The sequence below is a fragment of the Triplophysa dalaica genome, chromosome 3 (genome assembly GCF_015846415.1).
Source record: "Triplophysa dalaica isolate WHDGS20190420 chromosome 3, ASM1584641v1, whole genome shotgun sequence".
NCBI lineage: Eukaryota > Metazoa > Chordata > Actinopteri > Cypriniformes > Nemacheilidae > Triplophysa > Triplophysa dalaica.
The window spans coordinates 24,807,879-24,835,119 of NC_079544.1; the positions used below are offsets into that span (position 1 = coordinate 24,807,879).

The window sequence follows — 27,241 nt, forward strand, 5'->3', positions numbered from 1 at the left end:
ACTTGCAACCTGGCAACATCGGTGAGCTGGAATAATTCTCATAATTGAGATTGCCTATTCGCTGTGTGATCTCAAAGGGCCCTTGCCACTTGGCAAGTAACTTGGAGCTTGAGGAGGGGAGAAATACAAGAACTTTATCTCCCGGTGCAAATTTGCGCAATCTGGCACCCCTGTTATATTGCCGGCTTTGTCTGTCCTGGGCCTGTAGCAAATTCTCCATTGAGAGCCGACCCAGCATGTTGAGTTTTGCTCTCAGGTCCAGGATATACTGAATTTGATTTTTTCTATCAGACGGTCCGTCCTCCCAAGCTTCCCTTAGGACGTCCAACACCCCACGGGACTGACGTCCATAGAGCAGCTTGAAGCTGGAAAACCCTGTGGAGGCTTGGGGGACCTCACCCTCAGCAAATAACAGGGGTTCCATCAACCGATCCCAATTTTTGCCGTCTTCGTGTATGAATTTACGGATCATTGCCTTCAACGTGCGATTAAAACGTTCACCCAGCCTGTCTGTTTGTGGGTGATAGTTTGCGGAGGGTCCGTGACATGAACACCGTGCCTTGATCCGTATGAACCTCTTTCGGGATTCCCACGCAGGAGATGATAGAAAACAGGTAATTCTCTACGCTTTTCACGTAAATACTATGGATAGCCACTGCCCCGGGGTATCGCGTCGCATAATCCACTACGACCAATGCGAAGCGAGGTCCATACCAATTCTCTCGAAGGGGACCCGAACAAGAGGAAGAGGGCACAATGGTGCTTTTGGAGTGATAGGTGGGTTTACCAACTGACAAATTGTCCCCAGATTTAGCGGATGTCTGAGGTGCGGGTTCTCCGTGTAGTAGAGTAGGCGGGGCGAGACCGTGGTTCGAGTCCGGTGAGTAATTGTGAATTAGCGCCAGCTGTGCGCACACCGGGCTCGAATCACGTAAGAGATGGGAGCATAAAAGGAACGAGCGACCGGACCGGCGAAGAGAGAGGACCGGGCCCGAACTTGTGTTTGTATTTATGTTAATGTTATTTGGCCGGCGGTCGTCCGTGAGGGGCCGCCGGCTGTTTTTATTTCTGTTAATAAATGTTTAAATGTTTGCCGGTTCCCGCCTCCTTCCTTCCCTTTTATGGAGATTTATTACATTGGTGCCGAAACCCGGGAGGAAGGAGAGACATGCTGTCGGAGACTCCTCGCCGCCGAGTGGCCTCGCGGTGCCGGAGAGTTCGGGCAGCGCGGACGAAGGGCGTCTGCCAGTCAAAACTTCAGTGGAACGGCGACCTTTGCTGCCACGCCCCTGGGTCGAGGTGGGGTGGCTTTCGTCCAAGTGGGAGCGGGGGGGTTGCCGCCGTCCGCCAGAGGCCGGAGCCTGCGTCCGTCCCCCGAGGGGGAGGAGCAGGGGGCGGAAGTGCCGGGTGAGCCACCGCCTGCCAGAGGCCGGAGCCTGCGTCCGTCCGCCCAAGGGGGAGGAACAGGGGACAGGGAACCCACCCCGACTCCCGGATAAAGGAGGAGCCACCGCCGGCCGCCAGGGGGCGGACGGCGAGCCGTCCACCGAAGCCCCAGGGCCACCGCAAGGCACCGCGAAGGAGAGTACTCCGGCTGGTTGAGGAACGAGCGGCAGCATGTCGGGGAACCGGATTTTTTTTTTTCCTCTCTCCCCTCTCTCTTTCCGGTCGCTCCGAGGGCTCCCATCTCCGTTGTCTCGTCTCGTCGCTGCATACCCCCCACCCCGCCCCCCCCGAGGGAGGGGGAGGGAGCTTGCACAGTCGCGGGGGTACCCCCCGGCCTGTGAGGGGTGATGGGGGTATGTAGTAGAGTAGGCGGGGCGAGACCGTGGTTCGAGTCCGGTGAGTAATTGTGAATTAGAAAGCAGCCCCCCCCGTCCAGGCAGATAGTGCAAAACAATATGCAAACGGTGGTGAGGAACCCAAAACTCCCATCGAGAAAAAAAACCTCAGGGGAACCCAGGCCCAACCAGGGGATTCCAGTTCCCCTCTGGCAAAAGCTGCTGCCTCTGCACAAGCTCAACAGTGCTTGCACAACAAGGCTTAATAAAAATATAAAAATTAAGGATTAAAGATTATCATTAACAATCTAATAGCATTTGAAATGATGTAGGAAAAACAAAGTTGTCGCGTCCTTTATCCAGCTCTATCCTCTTAGCACTTGTCAGGTCATCGCTTCCCATTCTCAGCTCTGCCATCAGGTCTGGGCATGAACTGCATCCTGCGGTAACCTTGGAACAAAGAGACAAGACTGGCTGAGAGTAGAGTACTGTTCTGCACTCTTTGATGCAACAAGTACATCATTTGTTGTTGGATGTGTTCCTGGTTCCGGTTGATCTAAATAATGCAGCCTAAATCCTCTGAGGATTAATATTATGGAGGTGTAGTGTATGCAAGATTAAAAAGATGAGTCTTTAGTCTAGATTTAAACTGACAGAGTGTGTCTGCCTCCCGGACCGTGCAGGGAAGAATATTCCAAAGTTTAGGCGCTAGATAAGAAAAGGATCTACCACCTGCACTTGATTTTGAAATTCTAGGTATTACCAACTGAGAGGACCCCTTAGAGCGTAATGTACGTGGAGGTCTGTAATACAATAGAAGTTCATTCAAATACTGCGACGCTAGACCATGTAGGGCTTTATAGGTAATAAGCAAAATCTTAAAGTTAATGCGATGCTTTATAGGTAACCAGTGCAAGGTTGACAGAACCGGGGTTATATGCTCATACTTTTTTGTACGTGTAAGAACTCGAGCTGCCGCGTTTTGAACCAGTTGCAGTTTTTGTAATAGGCCCGCAGGGCAACCACCTAGAAGTGCATTACTGTAATCTAGTCTTGATGTCATGAATGCATGAATTAATTTCTCTGCATCTGACAGTGACAGCATATGACGTAATTTAGATATATTCTTAAGATGGAAAAATGCAATTTTACAGGTGTTTGCGACATGGCTTTCAAATGAGAGAGTACTCTCGAATACAACGCCAAGATTAAGCAGTATTCTTGGTTGTTACGCATAGCAGTTTTCGGTCCAGTAAGTAACACTTCTGTTTTGTCCGAGTTTAGTAGTAAAAAATTGTTACTCATCCACATTTTTAAATCAACTATGCAATCCTTTATTCGATGAAACTGCTGGGTTTCATGAGGCATCGAGGAAATATAAAGTTGAGTATCATCAGCATAACAGTGAAAGCTAATTCCGTGTCGCTTTATTATATCTCCTAGAGGTAGCATGTATAATGCGAAGAGCAGGGGTCCCAAGACTGAGCCCTGTGGTACACCATACTGGACTTGTGATTTGCGGGACACCTCATTGTTTATTGCTACAAATTGAAAACGGTCGGATAAATAATACAAACCATTTCAATGCTATTCCGTTAATGCCGACGTAATTTTCGAGTCTATGTAGAAGTATGCTGTGGTCAATGGTGTCAAATGCAGCACTGAGGTCTAGCAGCACCAATAACGAAATACAGCCACGGTCAGACGCTAAAAGCAGATCATTTGTAACTCTGATCAAAGCAGTCTCTGTACTGTGACATGCTCGAAATCCAGACTGGAATTCATCATTAATGTCATTCCTTTGGAGGAAGGAGCATAATTGAGTTGAAACTACTTTTTCCAGAACTTTACATATAAAAGGTAAATTCGATATTGGCCTGTAATTCCCTAGTTCTTTAGGGTCAAGTTTGGTTTTTTTAAAAAGAGGCCTTATAACAGCCACCTTAAATGCTTTAGGCACATGTCCTAATGTCAGAGATGAGTTAATAATACTAAGAAGAGGATCTATAATTTCGGGGAGCATTTCTTTCAGTAGTTTTGTAGGTATAGGGTCTAGCATGCATGTTGATGATTTAGATGATCTAATGATTTTAGACAGTTCATCGTGATCTACTGTAGAAAATAATTGCAATTTCTCTTTAGGGGTGCTGTAGTTAGTTTGTTCAGCGGATTTCACTACAGGTAGCATTGTTATAATTTTTTCTCTTATATCTTGGATTTTACTCGTGAAGTAGGTCATAAATTCATCACTGTTATGCTGATAATCAGAATCTGACGTCGATGACAACTTATTTTTTGTTAATTTAGCCACGGTGTTAAATAAGAACCTAGGGTTGTGATGGTTTTCCTCTATTAGTGTTGAAAAGTAGGCGGATCTAGACGTTTTTATTGCATTCCTGTAATTTCGAGTACTATCCTTCCATGCTATACGAAATACCTCTAAATTCGTTTTCTTAAAGTTGCGCTCCATTTTACGGGATGCTTTTTTTAAAGTCTGAGTGTGTTCATTATACCACGGTGTTGGGCTGCTATTTTTAATTTTCTTTAAACGCAGAGGAGCAACTGTGTCTAATATTTCCGAGAAAGTAGAGTTAAAATTTTCAATAGTAGTGTCAAAATCATCAACGTTATTACTCATGCTAGATATTTTAGACAATTCAGGCAGATTATCGAGAAACGCATCTTTGGTAGTTGAAGTAATCGTTCTACCATATTTGTAACAAGGAGTTTGATTTGCAGCCGTAGGCTATTGAAGCAAACATAATATCAGATAACGATCCGAAATATCTTCACTCTGCTGAACGATTTTAACATCGTCCACATTTATACCATAAAAAAGTATTAAATCTAAAGTATGATTACGAAGGTGAGTGGGTCCTGACACATGTTGACTAACGCCCATGGAGTTAAGAGTGTCATTGAAAGCCAGTCCCAAGGCATCTGTATCATTGTCTACATGGATATTAAAGTCACCGACGACAAGGACTCTATCTGCGGCCAGTACTAGTTCTGATAAGAACCCACCAAAATGTTTAATAAAATCTGTGTGGTGCCCTGGAGGCCTATATACAATAGCTAGAATAAATTTTAAAAATGTTTTGTCCTTAGTATTAGGTGTCGATACGTGAAGTACCATGACTTCAAAAGAATTGTATTTAAAATTAGACTTCTGAGAGGTAATAAAAGAATTCTTGTAAAGTGCAGCGACACCTCCCCCTCTACCTTTAAGACGAGGCTCGTGTTTATAGTAATAATCATGGGGAACGGATTCATTTAGAGTAATAAAATCATCTGGCTTTAGCCATGTTTCTGTCAAACAAAGCATGTCTATTTTATGATCGGTTATCAAATCGTTAACAAAAAGTGCTTTATTTGAGAGAGATCTAATATTAAGCAATCCGAGTCGTAACAGCTGATTATCTGTATTTTGTTCATGTTTGATTTGTTTAACGTTTATTAAATTACTTTCAAGAGGTTTACGCAATATCTTATGTTTGCTAATCCGGGGGACAGACACAGTCTCTATTTTATGTTGTTTGTAAGAACGGAGTATTACATGTTGTATATTTTGTGTATTCTGTAACGCGAGACGGCAAGCAGACAGTTGGTTAAGCCATTCTGTCTCCTTCCTGACCTGGGCCCTAGGTAGTCAGACTTTAGCATTATTAAGACTGTGTGCCAAATTTCTAGAGAGGAGGGAAACCCCATCCCAGGAGGGATGGAGACCATCTCGTTTCAACAGGTCAGGTCTGCCCTCAAAACTTTCCAGTTATTTATAAAATCTATATTATTCTGCAGGCACCACTCAGACAACCAGCCATTTAGTGATGATAATCTGCTATAAATCTCATCACCACGGTAAGCAGTAAGGGGGCCAGAGAATATTACAGTGTCTGACATCGTTTTTGCGAGCTCACACACCTCTTTAATATTATCTTTAGTGATCTCCGATTGACGGAGTCTAACATCATTTGTGCCGACATGAATAACAATCTTACTGTATTTACGATTAGCCTTAGCCAGCACATTTAAATTTGACTTGATGTCAGGCGCTCTGGCTCCCGGTAAACATTTGACTATGGTGGCTGGTGTCTCTATGTTAACGTTCCGGACAATAGAATCACCGATCACTAGGGCACTTTCAGCAGTTTTCTCAGTCGGTGCGTCACTGAGCGGGGCAAACCTGTTCGAGACTTTAATCGGAACGGTTGAGTGATGTTTTGTCCTGCGACTATGCCGTCTCACCGTTACAAAGTTTCCCAGCTTCAGGGGATTTTCAACCGGAACCGAGCTGTGTGCGCTAACATTGCTCGCATCCGAAGTGTTTTCTACGGTCCTTACACTCTTACTATCCTCAAATAAAGATGGGATGCGAGACTCTAATTCTAAGATCTTCTCCGTCAGCCTAACTACTTCCCTGCATTTATCACATGTAAAACCCTCGCCGCTGACAGAGAAGGCTAAACTAAACATATGACATGAGGTGCAAGTAACAACAATAGGAATAGAAGCCATAACTCACCGGGTATGAAGTGCAATCCTAACTTACCAAGGTTGCTTGATGAGTCTTAGTATATACGCTTAAAAAGAGAAACAGTTAGCACACAAGACAAATAGGGGGAGATGATATTCCACACTGTAAACAGAAGGCAAGCTAACACGCTAATATGCTAGCGGCGTTACGCTTCAATTAATATAGATTTAGAAAATAAAGTTATAAATAATTCGGCAACGACAATGATAGGTAACTATAGTAAAATACACTAATATTTAGACCAGGAACAAATGTGATGTGAAGCAAGTGTCAGAGGATACAAACTAGCCGCCGTCAGCGATGCAATCAGGTGTGCAACAGGTTGTATTGATGGTGCTGACCGTGTATATAAATAATCAAATAATAAATAATCAAAAAACATTAAGGGGTAGTTCACCACGTCCCTGTGCATGCACCGTACCCTTACCCTGCGGCTCGTATCCCCTGCCACGGATTGAATCATTCGTTGGTGGATTGAGGTTTGATTACACCCTGAATCCACCCTTATACACACTGGTATCTGATACAGGCCGGCCGGATCAGGGGCAACCTGTGGGGCAGCAGGAATCCGGATCACCATACAGGACAGCGGTCGATGGTGTGTTCCGGCTCCCCACACCGCCAACAGGTTGGCCCAGGCTTCTCCGCTGCCCTAGTGGCAGGAAGTAGGCCAAAAGATTGGTGAGAAGAGGCTAGATGAAGGTGAGGGCCCGCAGCCCTATTGTAGCGTCCTGGTGCTCGGAAAAAGGTCCTTGCAGCTCCTGCGGTCTCCCGGGTCCGGGGAACTGGCTTGGGAACAAGGCCCGTCTGGGTTCTGGGAAAGGGAACGGGTTTGGGGGAGAGGGAGAAGACATAGAGGGAGAGAGAGATGGTCGTCTCCGGGGCACGCCACAATCTGGTCCTCAACCAACTGGATGGCCTCCGTCCGTGTAGACAAGGAGATTCAGGGGGATAAGCCTCACAGACCAAATATCAAGCGGCCATCCCAAAATCTCCGCAGACCTCTCGAACAGCTCATGGAAAGCCTCCGGGGTCATCTTGATCACCCATCTTGTGTAGCGGGACGCAAGCGGCTGGGGTTGTGGATGATGGCTCCCTTGTGGCTCCCTCCTGACTCAGTCAGCTCCAGAACGACTCGCGGTCTTCCTGCTGAGCCTTTACGAGGGCTTGGAAGCGCCGTTCCTGGTCTTCCCGAAGGCCCAGCAGCTCTTGATGCTGTTCGCGGTGAAGACCGGCGAGCGACTGGATCACGCCCGCAAATGGAGTTGTTGGATGGGGCTGCATGGCGGCTGCAACTCACTCCGTTCTTCTGGGGTTTCGGCACCAATGTAACAAAGTTCGTAGATATATGTACGAAAGGAGGCTCGGTCGGCGTGGCTGGGTGACAAGATTCCTTTTATTTTTCAAAAATAAAACATATCGTCACTGCGCTTCTCAGCATTCAATAACTCAGAATAAACAATTCAATAAGTTTTTCTTGGAACTGTGTCCGTAAGATTCCTTCTTCTCCACTGGTGAAGTGGTCAGACGTCTCCCAGCCGGTCTTCCAGCCTTTTCTGCTATCTGCTGGCATTTAAAGCGTCTCCTCACCAATCACTGTAACGAGACGTAGGTGATCTTAATCTGCACTCGACCTACTTACTCACCGTCTTTCCCGTGCCTCTTCCCTTCTGTGCAGACCTCTTAAACTACACCCCCATTGCCACAGTAATATTAATAAAATGTTTTAATAGTAAATTTTCTACACATTAATATAGCCGAACCTGCTATTAAAGTCTTTATGCAAAACCTAATGTTCTTGATTTTGGGGTAAAATGTGAAATAAACATGTTTTCATGAATTATTATAATAAAAAGCTGCCAGGTGATGTACTAGACCAGGGGGACTGTCAAACTCAGTTCCTGGAGGGCCACAGCTCTCCACAGTTTAGCTCCAACCAACTCTAAACCACACCTGCTTGGACGTTTCTAGTAATCCTGAAGATGTTGATTAGCTGAATCAGGTGTGTTTGATTAGGGTTGGAGCTAAACTGTGCAGAGCTGCGGCCCTCCAGGAACTGAGTTTAACATCTGTGTACTAGACCCCAGATATCTCTGTTGAAACCTGCTTCTGAATTTTAGCAGATGTTTTGGTCTTGTCTTTTAAACGCTATTGTATCTTTTTCAATCTGTAAAGCATTTTGGCACACTGTTGTTCATACAGTAAATACATTTGAAGTGACTGATTCATGTAAGATCTTTTAATTTTTCTCCTTATAGCTTTTCATGAGTCAGTTTTGCACGAGCCATAGCTATTGCTCAAACAATTGTGTGTTTACACTGTTATTGTGCCATTACATGTCATTGCAAATGCTACAAAGTATTTATTGTCATCTCTGTGTGTAATGTTTTGCCAGACGATTTTCTGAGAAAAGTTTCGTTTTTACATGTGGGTTTATCTAGAAGTATTAAAAATAAAATAAAAACATAAAAATAAATAAAAGGATGAATTTGAATACCTTAAATTGTGGTAAATTTTGACCTTAATGTGATTAATTGGAATTAAACACAGTCATTTTAAGAGTTTCCTTTATTAAACGATGAATCAAGACCTGAATCTTAAAACGGCTGACTTTTAATATTCTGTAAAATATTGGATTTTTGTCGGTTCATAACATTATTGTCTTGTATATTCAAGTTATGAGACAGTTTGTTTGAATAACGTTACACACATGACCTGTAGAAGTATGTTTAACAGTTTTATTTGTCTCTCTTTCTCAGGCTCAACAGCGGAGACTCTTGTTACTGTCCGGAAAGTCACTCACCCTCCTTTGCGACAGCCTTTAGCGGGCTCAGCTCTCCTCCCATGTGTGTTCACCCTGTCTCCTGACCTCTCTCAAGATAATAGCCCGTATATTCACTGGACCCGAGGCTCAGGAGATCGGGAGAGGACGGTTCTGTCCGCCCGGGACGGGGTGGTAAGGGTACACCAGGCGTACGCGGGACGGGTCAATCTACCCGGATACTCTGCCAACCCTCTGAACGCATCACTGGAACTGTCCTACCTGCGCTCCAATGATTCCGGCACCTTCCGCTGTCACATCTCCGTGGGAGACAAATATGAGCAAGATACGGTGAACCTGGAAATCACAGGTTAGGTTTTAGGGTCTGTTGCACTTCAAAACATAATTTTACTTTTGGAAAACAAGATATGGGTAGTTGACAAATACATATGTCCTAGGTGTGACATACCAAAAATGTAGAAAACAAACTTTTTACATAAGTTATATTTATAATAGAAAATTGCATAAGATAGATTTTTCTTTATTGTTTGTTTCTTCCCCACCATTTTTTGCTGTCACACCTATGACACATGTATTTGAGATACAACAAAATAACACAAGCTTTTACATCCTGATTGTTGAGAAATCTAAAAAAATTCTTTGAAGGAAAAATTGCTTAAATAAATCTGTCAATGGGGTAAGAAAAATAAACAAGAATTGAAAAGTTAATAAAGAGGTGAACCTTAAATCTAATTTATGGAAGATATTTTTCTTCTTGTTTGAAGTGTAAAGCCTACTTTATTGGAATCTTTTTTTTGGGAAAACAAGACTTGATATCTCAATGGCATTTTGCTTATAAAGTACTAATGGATCTCACAACTGTAATAAGAATTGTTTATTTTTTTTGCAGTTTAATTGTTTAAATCTCTCGACAACACCGTCTCGAACGCAGCCAAACTCCCGAATCTCTCCTCGTGCTGGCTTTTATCCTCTTCTCGCCAATCACTGTAATTACAGACAGGTGTTTACAATCGGTCTTTGACCTACTTATTTCCCGCCGATTTCCTGTCTCTCTCTCTCCAGACTCCGCAAGACCACGCCCCCCTTGCCATAATAATATATATTATAAACTATATTTTCAGTTCTCAAAACTTTATGCAATGAGGTGAATTTTGCCACTCCAAATAAATGTTCTGGTGTGAGTGTACAGTAGATACTAAGTGTTGAAGCCTATATTTGTTTTATTGTGAATTCTCTGGTGTTTATAATGCGTTGTTAACTTGACTTAATTTTAAAGCCATGTTAAAACTATATTAAAGTATTAAAAGAATAGCCAGTTTTACCTCGAATACAATGGTTAAAGACTCAAACAGACACTTCAGAGACATTCAGCAGTGGACACATCAACATTAAGGTCAATTTCAACATCAGATGAACATCCAGTAGATCTGCTGATTCATAACAGTCTTGAAATCAGCTATGAATCAATTAGCCCTTCATTATTTTGCTTCATTCTGCTAATATCATATTCACTTACATTTTCTCAGCTCAGTTTCATTGTCATCATTAACAGTTTAATTGGCCGTGGTTCTTTATTGAGAAGCGTTTGATGGATTTCCAGAGAGTATATGTCGGTTTGAGGTCTGTATCATTACTGAAACAGGTGCTTTAATGATGGAGATGATATTAAACTGAAAATTATTCATTCACAATAAACTGCATCTGCGGTGAAGGTGTGTCTTTCATAAGACATTTAAAATGTGTGGCGGTGATGTAATTTCCACCGAAACAGGAAATTAGGGCAATTAGGAAATTAAATTTTTAAGTGGCTCCTCCCACTTGTAACAGCCAATAGCGTTTAGTATTCCACAGTCTGGAATCTGATGAGCAGCTGAAGTGAAGAATGATGTCATAAAAATCATTGATTTTTACTGCTGTATGTTTTAAACGCTTGATTTGAATTTTCTATACAGGTGTCTGTTGGGTACATGTTCATACTAAAAGTTCAAATTCACCTTTTTCACAAATTTCATTTTAATCAAGAACTAACAATTTTATTTAAATGAAAGAGAATTCAAGGGTGAACATTTAAAATGCATTTCAGTGAGGTCCCACAGAAACAGTCAGAATGTTTCATCAGTAATTGATCAATGTGTGTTTTCAGGTGTTGTGTTTCATTACCGATCGCCGACGGACCGATATTCCCTCTCCTATGAGGATGCGGTCAGGGCGTGCGAGCAAAATTCGGGTCACATTGCCACCCCGGAGCAGCTGTGGGCGGCGTTTCACTCGGGCATGAACAGTTGCGCAGCCGGCTGGCTGAAAGATCAGACTGTCAGGTCAGACACAGCTGAAAATTCAATCATTTGATATTAATTGTATTCATATGCTTCTTTTCTGTTGATGTTGACAATTCAAGAAACCATCGTATAGAAACTCATTTGAATGGAACCCTGTTATTTTAGTGCTTAAAGTGATACTTCACCCAAAATTTCAAATTCTGTCATCATTTACTCACCTTCGAGTTGTTCCAAATTTTCCAAACCCTCAAATTAAAGCTGACAGTCTGCAGTTAAAGCACATCTTGTTCGTTTCATTGAAATCCATTGTGGTGGTGTATAGAGCCAAAAATGTTAGAATTGTGTCGATGACCCAATATTTATGAACCTGACTGTACCTGTTATAACAAGTAAAAGGTGAAAACACAGATGACAGACATACCCACATACAAACAATACACACAATATGCAAACATATTTGCACACATAGACATAGACACACTCTAAAAAAAGGCTGGGTTAAAACAACCCAATTTGGGTTATTTTGGTAACCCAACGTTGGGTCAAATATGGACAAACCCAGCGTTGGGTTATTTTAACCCAGCCAGTTGGGTTAAATCTTTGACCCAACATGCTGGGTTGTTTTGTTTAAATCAACTTTTGCTTAAAAATTACATTGCTGGTTTAAAACAAACCCGAAATGTTTAAAAATAATAATAACAAAATCACAGAGAAATACTTGAGCATCAGTAAGAATCAAAAGTTTTATTAAGGATCAAAATGCAAGACAAAAGGAATTCATAAAAACATGCAATATGTTATGCTCAATGAACAATAAAATGGCATATAAAACACTTTGATGAAATGTATGTTTATACATATTTAAGGAAAATTAACTTCAATAAATTACATTAGTTTAGATTTAAACATATACATTTAACAAGGTTATTAAAGTGGCACAAGTAAATATAAATAGTTAGACAACTTAACACTTCAAAAATTCATATACAGTTAACAAAGTGGCATGAGTAAAATGCTTTAGGGCAAGTCCAGCGTTATGGATGCGACATAAAAACACTATAAAAAGTATTTTACTAAACCCTTGTTGATAGAACCGCATTTATATGATAAAATATCAGTCTATGCATAAGTTTTCTATAAAAAAAGAAATAAACAAGCGTTATGGATGTGAAAAAGGGACACCGTAACTTTCCTCTTCATATAAACTCACAAAACATTTTAAAGAGTGTTAGTTCTTTCGGTTTCAGTACTGCTTAACCTGACATATCCACGGAGCCGTCTTACTAAAGAGGATTCTTTTCCTGGGAGTTTGTAGACAACAGTGTGGCGTGCACTTTTGGAAGTGGATGTCCAGCAGGAGGGTTTCTTTATCAATTTGTTCATCTATAAAGAGAAAAAGAGACAAGAAAAGAGACAAGAGAAGAATGTAAGGAAACTGGGCTACCCAGAGCACAATGGATTATAATAAACATATAAAGAAGTACATTAACATTTTACCTAAATAATGTTTACCTTTAAGCCTGTTATGAAAACATCCACGTTTCAGTTGACTTTCTCTTGACTGGAATGATCCATTAATATTAGCTGTTATTCTGCAACCTGTCAGTGTGGGAAAAAGATGAGTGGGATATAGTACAGAAAGTGAAATACAGTCTTAAAAAATAATATAAACGTTAACACAAGTTACTCTTAACTAATTCGACACACTCGGGAATAAGTAGAAGTCTAAAAAGAGCAATAATTGTTCGTCTCATATACCCAAAATTAATTATATCGCATTGTTAACCACTAACGTTATAAGAGCGGCTACTCCCGAGGCAATGGCCGAGATAGAGCTGCTCTCCACGGAGCCACGACCGCTGACAGCCTGAAGCTCACACCTCCGACAGCGTCTTAACAAAATCTCAAAGAGGCGTTATGTTTATATATAAATCACGTATTTGTGTTCTTAACAACAACATTCTCGTCTAAAAGACTATTTAATCTAAGTTCCCTCACCGAACATTAGCGGTATTTAAAATAAAAAAAATTGCTGGATGTTTGCTTTTTACACGACGCTCTCGTGTCGACCTTAAACTAATATCAAGTTGCGTAAGTTACTGAACTAAATGACTCACACGAGTCAGGAATTTCAAAGGGAAATGTTGACCAAAAATGAAGTTTAAATGATTAAAAAGCTGTAAGTTAGAACAACGTGGGCATAACGTTACAGACTAGCTATACAAAGCTAACGAAGCTAGATTGTAACGTTACTTTCAAACCTAATGCGAACAGCCGAATTTTGCATACTTTTGCATTTTTTTTGTGCAGTAATAGTTTTATACATTAAAAACTTGTAAACATACCTTTTCTTCTCCGAATAACAACTTTTCGAGATGAGGTGGATCAAAATGCCCGCGAAGGTAAAGTTTGTCTGATGCGTCGATGAGTGGGAGGGGTTTACTCTCTCAACTGTCACTCAATTGGACCCGACTGCTAACCCAGCGTTTGGGTTACTCAAAAAATGACCCAACACTGAGGAAATAACCCAACAACATGACCCAACAGGCTCAACCCAGCTGTTGGGTTAAACAAATAACCCAGCATTTTTTAGAGTGCACACACACACACATGGACGGACACACAGACAAGCACGCCCGCACACACACACACACACACACACATTCCATCTGATTCCACCCTCTCTGTCTCTTCACTCCAGGTATCCCACTCAGAGACCCGAGCTCGGTTGCTATGGACACACAGAATATTCTCGTGGAGTGAGGAATTATGGGATACGGGACCCTTCTGAATTGTTTGATGTGTACTGTTTCGCCAATGAGACGCGCGGTGAGTTTATAGGAAAGTGACAATGTACAGTTTAGAAAATGACAAGATCTTGAATGCCTCACACAATAATCTATTAGGATGATTTATCAACCATACAGTTATTTTTGCAGTAAATAAATAATTTTAGAAGATATTTCTGCTTTCACATGCTTCAAATGGTTTAAAGGTTTCTTTCTGATCTTTAGCATTTTCACCTGAATTTGAATAATTTATAACTTTTATGCTTTATTTATCATTTTGAAAATCCATTAAGCAGAATTAATTAATTAATTATGGAAAATTAATTATGGAATTTATTTAATGAGGAATGGTTGTAAAAGTGCAGTCCCTTTAAATTGAGCTGAAATCTTTAACAATCTGAAATTTTAACTTTAACAAATGTTTTATCAGGAGGTTTGTAACACGATAATTGCTTATAAAATTACGTGAAGTCCCATTTGCAATTGCAAGCAAATCACATTGTGTGACAAATTGTTCTTGTTTGCAAATAAAGTGATATTTTGTGAGAGTGAATGAAGTAAAAAAAACACAGAGTAATAGATAATTCTCTCATCAATGTGTGTTCTGATTGACCATCAGATGTTCAGAATTGAAACAAAAAGATCTTTGTGACATGTTTCTGAGCCAGAAATCATCAATGACAGATTTCAGAGGTTGTTGTGGCATTGGTCTGTAAAAATGATGCTGCGAGTAAAATGATGCTTGCGCTCTGAGCTGCTAATATTCAAGAAAGTACATAATTATTTTTTACTCAAATGTCTAATAAATATGTGAAAATAATACACGTAATAAATATATGATGTATTATAGGCGTTAAAATATTTTTTAAATGCCAGCCAAAATGACCCATAATAAAATTATTATTTTTATTACGTTGCTCTAGAAAAGTGAATGACTTTTTCTTCCTTTACACAAAAGTAGAAATTAAGGAAAGCTTTTTCTTTGTGGATGTCACAATGGCCACCATCACATCATCGCAGTGATCCGATGACTTGGGCATCATTTTCTGAAGCCATAAGACTTTGAGACTTTTCATCAAATATTAATTTAATGATTGTAACAAAGTGTATAATATTATACTTTACCTCATATCTGATCCATTGAAGCATCATGATCACCGGGTGTCTTTTTTTCATTAATGTACAGGTGAGGTGATTCCTGTCTCTGTTCCTGATAAACTGACTTACTCTGAGGCGGCGGCTCACTGTCAGGTGTTGGGCGGCACGCTGGCGACTGTCGGGCAGCTTTATCTGTCCTGGACATCTGGACTGGAGCACTGTGGGGGCGGTTGGTTGGCTGATGGGAGCGTGAGGTCGTCTGTCAGTTCAGGGTGTTCGGGTGCTGAACCTGGCGTCCGAATCGTTACACCAGCAGAGCTGATCGATGAAGCCGCACGCTTCGATGCTTACTGCTATCAAAGTATGAGCTGTGTCACGGTTATTTTCTGTTTTGGTTTGTTTTTTCCTTCCGTGTCTGATTTCTTTATTAGTTAATTAGTCCCTCACCTGTTTCAGTTTCCCTTGATTACATTTTCCCCTGTATTTAAGCCCTGTTTTTTCCTCAGTTTGTAGTCGGTTATTGATTATGTTTGCGTGTGTTCCCCGTTCCTGTGTGTCTTAAATCAATTTTAAATGTTACTCCATTGTCTTGCGTTTATAGGCTAGACTTTCTATTCAAGGTGACTCTGGATTCTCTCTTTTCCTTTCCATCAGAAAACATATTTGACTTGTATAACTTATTTGATTTAATATGTCAACAGAGACAAAATCACAGAAGGCCCACACCAGCATTGTAAAGTCTCTGCTGAAGCCGTGGAGGTACATGACCGGCGACGTGGACGATTCACAGCAGAATCCAAAATCTTCCTCTGTCAAACACACCTCCAGTGGTACAACTTCACATCAAAATCAGTTCTGCTGTAATATTTGTGTATTGTTTGCTTTGCATGCTCTTACAGGATATCGTGTGTGATTGATTTTCAGGAGAGCAGGAGCTGTCTGACCTTCACCCTTGTAACTGGACTGGACAGGTGGATTTGGACAAAGAGCTCCATGTGGCTGCCGAGCCCCCCGAGCTTTCCGCAGAGTATCTGACGGTTCGTCTGAGAGCCGAAGACACGTCTCTGGACTGGAGCGGCCAGTTGGACTCATTCCCGGACGGCAAACAGACGATCCCCGGCCTGGCGTCAGATCTTGTTTCGGAGAGTCCCGGTGGATCAGCCCGCGAGGAAGAAGATGAAGAGGAAGGTCTGTCGGGTCAGTCCGTCACTCCTGCACCCTCCTTAGAGACCACGCAGGGAAAGGCCAAGAGTTCCTTCAGTAATATCATCAGCACTTTGTGGAAACCCTGGAGTTACCTGAAAGGAAGTGAGACGGTGATGACGTCCAAGAGCACAGCTGCCACAAAAACTCTGAAGACGAACATCAAACCTACGGCTTCCGGCTCAGGTGAATGGAGAGAAAAAATGATTTAGTGTCATTAAGTGGACACATTTTAAAATGTTTGGGTCAACTCACCTTTAAAGGGATACTTCACCCCAAAAATGAAAATGATTTCATCATAGTAGGAAAATTTTTTAATTTTTTTGTTGTGTTGAACACAAAAGAAGATATTTTGAAGAATGCAGGCAAGCAAACATTTCTGGGGCACTTTTGACTACCTATTTATCTTTTCCTACTATGGGAGTCAAAGGGGGGCAAAATCTGTCTGGTAAGAAGCATTCTTCCAAATATCTTTCACTGTGTTCATCAGAACAAAGACATTTATACAGATTTGGAACAACTCGAAGGTGAGTAACTGATGACAAAAAATTTTTATTCTTGGGGTTAAGTATCCCTTTAAATGTGTTTCACAGAGAAGGAATGTTAAGTTTAGTTGTTCAGATTGTGAGCTTGTATTGACAGTTGATTTGTCAGCAGTGGTTGGATTTGTCATGATAAATGGAACTCATTGACATCCCTGGCGACTGTGAGATTGTTTTTCTCGAAGCGTCTGAATTTTGTCTCCAGCGTTAAAGTTTAAAGCATCAGTAAGTTTCCTCTCGGCTGTTCTGTTCATTAATACTGAGACCTCAAACTCGACACCGCTGCATTAATGTTTTAAGTCAAATGGAAACTAAGGCCAGTAGTCTACATTATTAAAGTCCAATTTCCATGAGGGCCGGAGTCCCACATCGTCTCCGACTGGAAGATTCTTACAGTAATTGTGGGTTGAAAGACTGGAGTGTGTTACTGGAAAACGTCAGTCACGGTCTTCACTTTTGTTATGTACACTTGAAAGCTCTCAGTGCTTTATTCTGTTGGTTTATGTCACTAACATAATGACTTCGATGAAAACAAGGGCTGTACATTTAAAGGGATACTTCCCCCCCAAAATGTAAATTCTGTAATCATTTACACACAATCAAGTCGTTCCAAACCTGTATAGCTTTCTTTGTTCTGATGAACACTCTTTCATAAAAAGATGCTTCAAAGGTTCTTCGATGACATTTTGGTTCCATGAAGAACCTTTAACATCTGAAGAACTGTTTTGTTTCACAAAAGATTCTTTGTGGCATAAAAACGTTCTTCAGATGATAAAAAAGTAAGAATTAGACGTTTCTTTAAAGAACCTTTGGCTGAATGGTTCTTTGTGGAACCAAAAAGGGTTATTCTGTGGTATCGCTGTGAACAACCTTTTAAGCAGATTTAGAGTGTACACAGAGATAGATATTTGGAAAAATGTTATCAACTGACATTTCTGGGACATCATTGAAAAAAAATACTGTATAACCTTTTTGTTCTGTTGAACACAAATTAAGATATTTTGAAGAATGGAGGAAAGCAAACAATTCTGGGGCACCTTTCACTAGTATACAAACTTTCCCTGCTAGAAGTCAGTTTTGTCCGTTGCAAACATTTTTCTAAATTTATTTGTGTTTAACAGAACAGAAGAAATGTATACATGTTTGGAACAACTTGAGGTTGAGTAAATGATGACACAATCTTTATTTTTGGCTGAACTATCCCTTTAACAAATACTCGCCCATACTAGATTATACTATGGCATTTACTATGGTAAAGTGAACTCAAATTGTGGTCTGTTCTAGTATATTAATGTAATAATTATACTTTTTTTACTCTGGTATTATATAGTTTTAACTATTGATTCGATGTGTAGTAAATACAGTGGTATGTTTATTTTTTTACGCTGATAAGATTCAGACAAAAACTATTGTGGGAGTTGCAATACATTTACTATTAGTAAATATACTACAGTAGTGGCCATATTATATGAACTTATTTGTAATTAGTTTGATAAATGATATATTAACAGCTTTAGAAAATGTGTTGAACTGTAGTTCAGTGTTTAAGTCACTGTGACCTAGGTGGATTTGAAGATCGTTGCCATTCTTTAGAGGGCTCTTTTGACTTTACTCTTTTGAGTGACTAAACAACCACCAAGCAATGCCCTAGCAACAAACTCAGAACCCCATAGCAAAGGCATCACAAGATCTTGACAGACACTCACAGCTCCTCTGAAGTTTTCTGCATCAGCACTTTCTTCAGAATGTGAATAAAGTGAATTTTTCCTACAGAGAGATGAGTTGGTTCCTCTGGTTGTGGAACAAAAAGTTTGCCATGTTTCCTTAAAAAGATTACTTCCTTGTAATAAATAGTTCCATGATGTGTTTTGGAAAATTCCTCTCAAATGTAGACAGTTGTTTCTACATCGGTTAAGATTTGTATATGAAGTACAAACAAATGTATAGTTGGTTCTTTTTAAGATATTGTTACGTTTGTAGTTATTTAGATGTTAATTGGTCTAGGATTTTAGCAGACATAACACGGAAATGAATATAGTTGTACGTATGTGTCAATGGTAGTAACCGAAAAGCATTGAAAAAAGACAGACAACCAGCCAGCAATTCAGTTACACAAATTTAATTATAACTCGTAAGATAAAGTAATAGAATGATAAAGTAGATATATACAATATATACAAAGTAAAGAAAATTATGATAATACATTTTAATCAATAAATAATCTGGTGGAGAGGAGGTAGTTAAAGAGTGGTGCTTAAATCAAAGAACAAAATATACCCAAAAGTAAGCTAACTAATATCAAGGATCTAACTGACTAACAACAGAAAATGTAGAAAGAAACATCTTCAGCGTACAAGACGCTATAACTAAATTAAACTCACTAACAAAACTAAACATACATTTTAGCACCACTCCTACTTCTAGTGTGTCTTATACATGGATGTTTAATCTACGTGCATAAATGTAGGTCGCGACCTGCTTACCTGACTCACAACCTCTCCAGCCAAGATAAATGATTTAAAGCCGGTACAATGGCTGAAGCTTCCACGCGTATATCCATTGCGAAATTGTCAAACGCACGAGCACACAAACAAACACAAACGCGAACAACAAAACAAGAGAGCATTGATCCGACTACAAACAGCAAAACACCGTAAAGCCCAAAGCACGGAACAATCTCTCAGACTGGTCTCAAATGAGAAAACAGTCCTCAAAGAGCGTGCACTCTGCCCAAACCAGAGTCTGTTTTAACTCTGCCGCCATCCATATTTAAACCCCTCGAAAGCCGCTATGTAACTGGCAATTGGTGGAGCGATCTCTGACGTCAGAACCCCACGCCCGCAGATTGACAGGCGGATCAGCCAATAGATTACCAAATCTGAAACAGAGTACAGACACACAAACGCAACTATACATTGCAAACAAAAGTACATATAAGAGGGTTCGTAACACTCTCCTTCTTAAAGACTTGACATAAAGCAGCTCTTTAAGCTCTAGATAAGGTATCGGCAACTATATTTTCAGAACCTTTCTTATGCTTTATGATCAAGTTATAATTTTGCACAATCAGCGTCCAAGACGTTGGTTGTGATTGTATATTCTGGACAAGAACACCAAAGGGTTGTGATCAGTGTACACAGTAACATGCAAAACCGATGAACCCACATAAACCTCGAAAAACTGTAAAGCCAGAATCAAGCCTAAAGCTTCCTTCTCGATGGTAGAGTAATTTCGTTGATGTTTATTGAACTTTTGGGAAAAATAACAAATTGGATGCTCAAAACCCTCATCGTCTTTTTGAAGAAGAACAGCTCCCATACCTAAAGCACTAGCATCCACTTCCAATTGAAAAGAATGTGTAAAGTTTGGAGCAGCAAGAACAGGTGCACTAGTCAGCAACAACTTTGCACCATCAAAAGCACGTTGACACGCTTCAGTCCAAAAAAATACATTAGTTGGACTTAGTAAACGAGACAAAGGATTCACTACAGTAGAGAAATTTTGGCAGAAACCTCTATAGTAACCAACCATTTCCAAGAACCGACGCAATTCCCGTCGTGTCGTTGGAATAGGAAAGTTAACAATAGCAGATACTTTAGCGCTAACAGGACGAACTTGACCTTGACCTACTTCTTTGCCCAAGTAGGTAATCGTTGCCTTACCAAATTCACACTTAGCTAGATTAATCGTCAAAGAAGCGTTAGCTAACCTTTCAAAAACTGTCCGAAGAACAGTCAAATGCTCAGACCAATCCGCCGAATAAATCACTAGATCATCTAGGTATGCACTACAATTTTGAACTCCTGACAGTACAACATTTACAAGGGGTTGAAAAGTTGCCGGGGCATTGCATAGCCCAAACGCCATAACATGGTATTGTAGGAAATTATCCAGAGTAACGAAAGCTGAAATTTCCGCAGCTCGAGCGGTCAACGGCACTTGTCAATAGCCTTTCAACAAATCTAATTTCGTCACAGATTTAGCAGAACCTAAATTATCAATGCAGTCTTCCATCCTAGGAAGAGGATAGCTATCAGGTACAGTCACAGAATTTACTTTCCGATAATCTGTGCAAAACCAAAATGTACAGTCAGATTTTGGAACAAGAAGACAGGGTGTTCCCTTTCTGTCGGTCTCTCGACGTTGTGTCGAGAACGACAAATGGGGTTCGCCCTTGAGAACCAATCAACTCTGACTACTATCGAAAAGGCAAATGAAATTTGGCGAATGAAATTTGCATGCCAGGCTCCGCCCCCGGATATCCGGTATAAAAGGAAGCCGGCGTGCAGCATTCATTGACCTTTTTTTTCTTCAGAGCCTTCGCTCATGACTACGAACAGAACGAATTCTATGAATTCTTCTTCTTCTACATTGCCGGATCTACGACGTGAAGCAGCGGATCGTCCCTACCTGCAGCGACCTTCCCCTGGGCGTCTCGGCAGTTCCGAGGTGTGTGAGATTTTATCTAAAAGTCCTTTTCAGGACTGACTGAGCATTCTCCAGCGCGGCTGTTCTCTTTGGTGCGGCAGGGAATGGACACGATCGCTGCATTAGGTGTGTGGGCGTTCGTTGACACATCTGCCCGCACTGCAGACAGATTGTCATTCAGAAGTTGCGGTCACGGGTGGCTGTCTTCCTACGGGAACCCGCCACCATTTCGTCTGCTACCCGGGCTGTGACATCTGTGGCTACGGCCCCGATGACCACCCACTTTAGCAGCGTTAGTGATATGGGGAACTCTGCGAACGTAAACCCGCCAGCTGAGTGCTCACGGGCCGATCGCACCCCGATTCGCTTTTCTGAACGTTCCCCAACCGGCGGTGGCATACCGTCCGGATTCTCACGCACACACATCGAGAACGACATGTCCCGCTGTTCTCTTTGGTGCGGCAGGGAATGGACACGATCGCTGCATTAGGTGTGTGGGCGTCCAGCACACTGAAGCAGCGTTCATTGACAAATCTGCGCGCACTGCGGGCAGATTGTCATTCAGAAGTTGCGGTCACCGGTGACTGTCTTCCTACGGGAACCAGCCACCATTTCGTCTGCTACCCGGGCTGTGACATCTGTGGCTACGGCCCCGATGACCACCCACGTTAGCAGTGTTAGTGATATGGGGAACTCTGCGAACGTAAACCCGCCAGCTAAGTGCTCACGGGCCGATCGCACCCCGATTCACTCTTCTGAACGTTCCCCAACCGGCGGTGGCATACCGTCCGGATTCTCACGCACACACATCGGGAACGAGGATTCCTAGGAGAACAACATCGGGCCCGAACCTTCACAGCCACGGCTCTGATCGGTCGGTACGGGACGATTCCTGCCTCGTCACCAAAGCTGGGCCCTTTTCAGGGCCTGGCGCCCACTTACTCACAGAGTTTTTCCGTTCTCCCCGGGTGTACTTGCAGCCGATCGCATACTCCACTGGACTGTACTCGGCGAACAGACCTCACACCCTGGTGAGGTGTGAGGTCGTATACATACGACAGCCGTCACCACTCTCAAACCGACAGTGCGTGCCGTTGTCCCGCCAGGCAGGTAAAAAGGCGGAGCCAACCTTTCCTCCGGGGACCCCCCGTGACAGATGGTTAGCTCCGCCAGCCGACGAACCACCCCCGTGGGAATGATGAAGCAGACCGTCCCCTTGGTCACCCTGTCACAGTCCCTGGGAGCTCGAGAGCTGCCCACACTGTCTCGCTGACCAATGCGGGCGGTCCGTCTTGGTTACGCGATCCAGTTCGCCAGAGACTCTCCCAAGTTTCAAGGCATCATCTCTCCCTCTGTCAGAGTCAGGGACGCCTCCGTACTTCGGGTAGAGGTCACCACCCTTCTGGCGAAACAGGCATTGAGTTCGTCCCTAAAACCAAGATGTTCAGTGGGTCACGACCCGCACTTCATCATTCCCAAGAAAGACGGGGGTTGCGCCCCACCGGTCTGCGTACCCTGAACAAGCACCTTCACAAGCTGCCATTCAGATGTTCACGCAGAGGCGCATCATGACATCTATCAGGTGTCAGGATTGGTTCGTGGCAATCGACCTGAAGGACGCTTACTCTAATGTCTTGATCCTCTCGACACCGCCCCGTTCCATGGTTCGCGTTCGAGGGGCGGGCATATCAGGACAGAGTCCTCCCTTTCGGTCTGTTCCTGCGGGTACTAAACTATCTCGACGACTGGCTTATCTTGGCACACTCGCGAGATCTGTTGTGTACACAGAGGGACCTGGTGCTCCGGCATCTAGATCGATTGGGATTTCAGGTCAACCGAGAAGAGAGCAAACTCTCCCCAGTGCAGAGCATCCTCTTTCTCGGTATGGAACTAAACTCTGCACCATGACAGCGCAGCTGTCCGCAGCACGCGCTTAGTCAGTGTTGAACTGGAGGCTCCTGGGACACATGGCATTCTCCGCGGGGGTATACTCCTCGGGTTGATGCACATGAGACCGTTTCAACACTGACTACAGAGTCGAGTTCCGAGGACAGCGTGGCACACCGACAGCAGGCGCGTGGTGATGTCGCCCTGCTGCCGACGCACCCTAACCCCTTGGTCTTCCATGACCTTCCTCCGGGCGGGGTTCCCCTCGGGCAGGTTACGAGGCACGTCGTGGTGATGACGGACGCCTCGCTGCAGGGGTGGGGTGCAGTGTGCAACGGGCATGCAGTAGCGGGGCGCTGGACAGGCCCCCGTCTACGCTGGCATGCAATTGCTTAGAGTTGTGTGCTGTGTCGCTTGCGCTGAGAAGGCTCCGGCCTCTAGTGCAGGGACAGCACGTGTTGGTCCTCCGGGACAGCATGACAGCCGTACCGTACATCGGCAGGGTGGCGTACGCTCACGGCAGCTAACACAACTTGCCAGACGCCTCCTCCTGTGGAGTTAGCAGGTGATCCGATCCCTGCGGGCCACACAGATCCCAGGCAAACTGAACCAGACAGCCGACGCGCTCTCTCGTCAGTATACGCATTGCGGAGAGTGGTGACTCCATCCCCGGTCCAGCTCATTTGGGGGCTGTTCGGATAGGCACAGATAGACCTCTTTGCCTCCCGCGACACCACCCATTGTCTGCTTTGGTACTCCCTGACCGAGGCCCCCCCTCGGCACGGATGCCCTGGCGCTCAGCTGACGGGCGGAAGCAGACTTTCCCCCGCCAGGAGCCTCCTTACACAGACACTGTGCAAGGTCAGGTAAGAGGAGCACCAAGTGTTATTGGTTACACCGCACTGGTTTAACCACACTTGGCTTCAGAGTTTATGCTCTGGACAGCGACTCCCCCTGAACCATTCCCCTGAGAGAGGACCTGCTCTCTCAGGGGAAGGACAGGTTCTGGCATCCCAGATCAGACCTCTGGAACACCCATGTCTGGTCTCTAGACGGGACGAGAAGATCCTGAGATGGCTACTCTCCCTCTACGGCAGAGACCATGACCCAGGCTAGGGCCCCATCTACTAGGGGGTTACAAGTCCCTAGACGGTGCCTCTTCTCGTCCTGGTGTCTTTCTCAGTGAGAAAGACCCACTGAGGTGCTCGATCAGGATTGTGTTGTCCTTCTTATGAGACTGGAGACTAACATCTCCCCTCCACACTGAAAGTGTATGTAGTCGCTATCGCCACTCATCACGACTCAGTTGATGGAAAGTTTCTAGGGCAACACGACCTGGTCACCAGGTTCCTAAGGAGCACGAGAGGGCGGAATCCGCCTTATCTCTGCTCCATACCCTCTTGGACCCTAACGTGGGTGCAAGAGCCCTTCGGAGGTTCCGAGCTTCCTCACCTGAGTAAGACGGCCCCCCTGTTGGCGCTCAAGAGGGTAGGGGATCTCCGAGCATTCTCTGTGTCCCCGGATCGCCTTAAATTCGGCCCTGGTAACTCTCACGTTTTCCTGAGACCCAGGCCCGGATACGTGCCCAAAGTTCCCACTACTCCCTTTCGGGACCAAGTGGTGAACTTGCAGGCGCTCCCCGTCGGGGAGGAAGACCCAACCCCATCCGTGTTGTGTCCTGGACCGCACGCAGAGCTTCAGTAGCTCTGACCAGCTCCTTGTCTGTATTGGAGGACAGCAGAAGGGGAAGGCTGTCTCTAAGCAGAGGCTGGCGCACTGGGTCGTGGATGCCGTTACGACGACATTCCGATCTCAGAATCTCCCATGCCCTTTGGCAGTGAGGGCTCACTCCACACGGAGTTTAGCCACCTCCTAGGCACTGGCAGAAGCGCCTCTCTAGCAGACATCTGTAGAGCTGCGGGTTGGGCTACGCCCAAACACCTTCGCAAAGGTTAACTGCCTTCGCGTAAACCCGGTGTCAGCCCACGTCCTACGTGGCGACATGTAGGACTGGCATCCGGGGGGGCGTAAGCCTGCGAAAGCACCTTCCCACCCTCCAAGAGGTTGGGTCAGTGTGCTATCTACACTTTTCTTCTTACCCAAACACATGGCTAAGAAAATTGGTACCTCACCAACCTTCCTTCTTACCCAGACTCTGGTTAAGAACAGGCATTCCATCCATCACTAAGCAATCACCTCCTGGGGGATGGCTGGGCAGAGCAGCCTTCCCCCTTAGGCCGGGATACCTTATGACCTATCACACATAGTTCTAACCGGACCTGTGCTATCAGACGCAGTAACACCCCCACCGAGGGCTGCTCCGTCTGCCATACCCTCATGACAATGGCTCCCACACTTGGTAACCCATGAGCTTCCCCAGGTGGACCTCCACCTCGCGGTTAACTGTCCAGTCCGCACGTTCCATGCGTTCTCCTCCAAGGACGAGACCATACATATATCCCCACCATATTCCTCCCCACGGGTAGGAGGTGGCCTCTGCAGCACTTCTCTGATTAAGAGTTGCGCTTTCCCGGTGTAAACCGAGCCGGACGGCCTCTCGCCTGTAGAGAGCTAAGGCCCCGTCCGTGATAGGTTACCGGTCAGGGCTGTACCCATCTTTCTGCGGAAAGCTCTGGAACCCCCCGACCCCCGAAAAAGTACTCATGGTCCAATTATCAATATAATTACACTTCACAATGCACAAAACAATTCCTTTTCATTGCAATTTTTCGTTCCCCCTCAGAAACACACACATACAACTATCTTCCGAGATAATATAGTAATCCATATATATTTAGATCCCTACCTCAAAAAGAGATAGAAGATCCCGGACGAGCCCCCAAATATGTTACGTTTGTAGTTATTTAGATGTTAATTGGTCTAGGATTTTAGCAGACATAACACGGAAATGAATATAGTTGTACGTATGTGTCAATGGTAGTAACCGAAAAGCATTGAAAAAAGACAGACAACCAGCCAGCAATTCAGTTACACAAATTTAATTATAACTCGTAAGATAAAGTAATAGAATGATAAAGTAGATATATACAATATATACAAAGTAAAGAAAATTATGATAATACATTTTAATCAATAAATAATCTGGTGGAGAGGAGGTAGTTAAAGAGTGGTGCTTAAATCAAAGAACAAAATATACCCAAAAGTAAGCTAACTAATATCAAGGATCTAACTGACTAACAACAGAAAATGTAGAAAGAAACATCTTCAGCGTACAAGACGCTATAACTAAATTAAACTCACTAACAAAACTAAACATACATTTTAGCACCACTCCTACTTCTAGTGTGTCTTATACATGGATGTTTAATCTACGTGCATAAATGTAGGTCGCGACCTGCTTACCTGACTCACAACCTCTCCAGCCAAGATAAATGATTTAAAGCCGGTACAATGGCTGAAGCTTCCACGCGTATATCCATTGCGAAATTGTCAAACGCACGAGCACACAAACAAACACCAACGCGAACAACAAAACAAGAGAACATTGATCCGACTACAAACAGCAAAACACCGTAAAGCCCAAAGCACGGAACAATCTCTCAGACTGGTCTCAAATGAGAAAACAGTCCTCAAAGAGCGTGCACTCTGCCCAAACCAGAGTCTGTTTTAACTCTGCCGTCATCCATATTTAAACCCTCGTAAGCCGCTATGTAACTGGCAATTGGTGGAGCGATCTCTGACGTCAGAACCCCACGCCCGCAGATTGACAGGCGGATCAGCCAATAGATTCCCAAATCTGAATCAGAGTAAAGACACACAAACGCAACTATACATTGCAAACAAAAGTACATATAAGAGCGTTCGTAACAATATGGAGAGATGGTAAACGTGTAATTATAATGTATGCCTAATGTGGGTGGATGCCAGAGCGTTGTTATACTGTTACTGTGGTTTTAT

General features: G+C 43.4%; 1 protein-coding gene and 1 long non-coding RNA gene across 6 annotated transcripts in view; one reads left to right on the top strand and one right to left on the bottom strand.

Moving 5' to 3' along the window:
• The window catches only part of ncana (neurocan a), an 81,888-nt gene that overhangs the window by 34,458 nt on the left and 20,189 nt on the right, over nt 1-27,241 (top strand). For all 4 annotated transcript variants that reach the window (XM_056744108.1, XM_056744109.1, XM_056744107.1 and 1 more), the window contains 6 exons: nt 9,075-9,446; nt 11,241-11,415; nt 14,078-14,205; nt 15,352-15,624; nt 15,965-16,093; nt 16,188-16,652. In XM_056744108.1, the coding sequence (XP_056600086.1) occupies nt 9,075-9,446; nt 11,241-11,415; nt 14,078-14,205; nt 15,352-15,624; nt 15,965-16,093; nt 16,188-16,652 (1,542 nt within the window). The remainder of the gene's footprint in view (nt 1-9,074; nt 9,447-11,240; nt 11,416-14,077; nt 14,206-15,351; nt 15,625-15,964; nt 16,094-16,187; nt 16,653-27,241) is intronic.
• On the bottom strand, nt 12,106-13,890 carry LOC130418143 (uncharacterized). 2 transcript variants are annotated; one of them, XR_008906298.1, is made up of 3 exons: nt 13,722-13,890; nt 12,889-12,975; nt 12,106-12,759 (listed from the first exon to the last, which is right to left on the bottom strand). It is a non-coding gene; the product is annotated as an uncharacterized LOC130418143 (long non-coding RNA). The 2 variants fall into 2 exon arrangements; XR_008906297.1 differs by having other exon boundaries at nt 12,889-13,890.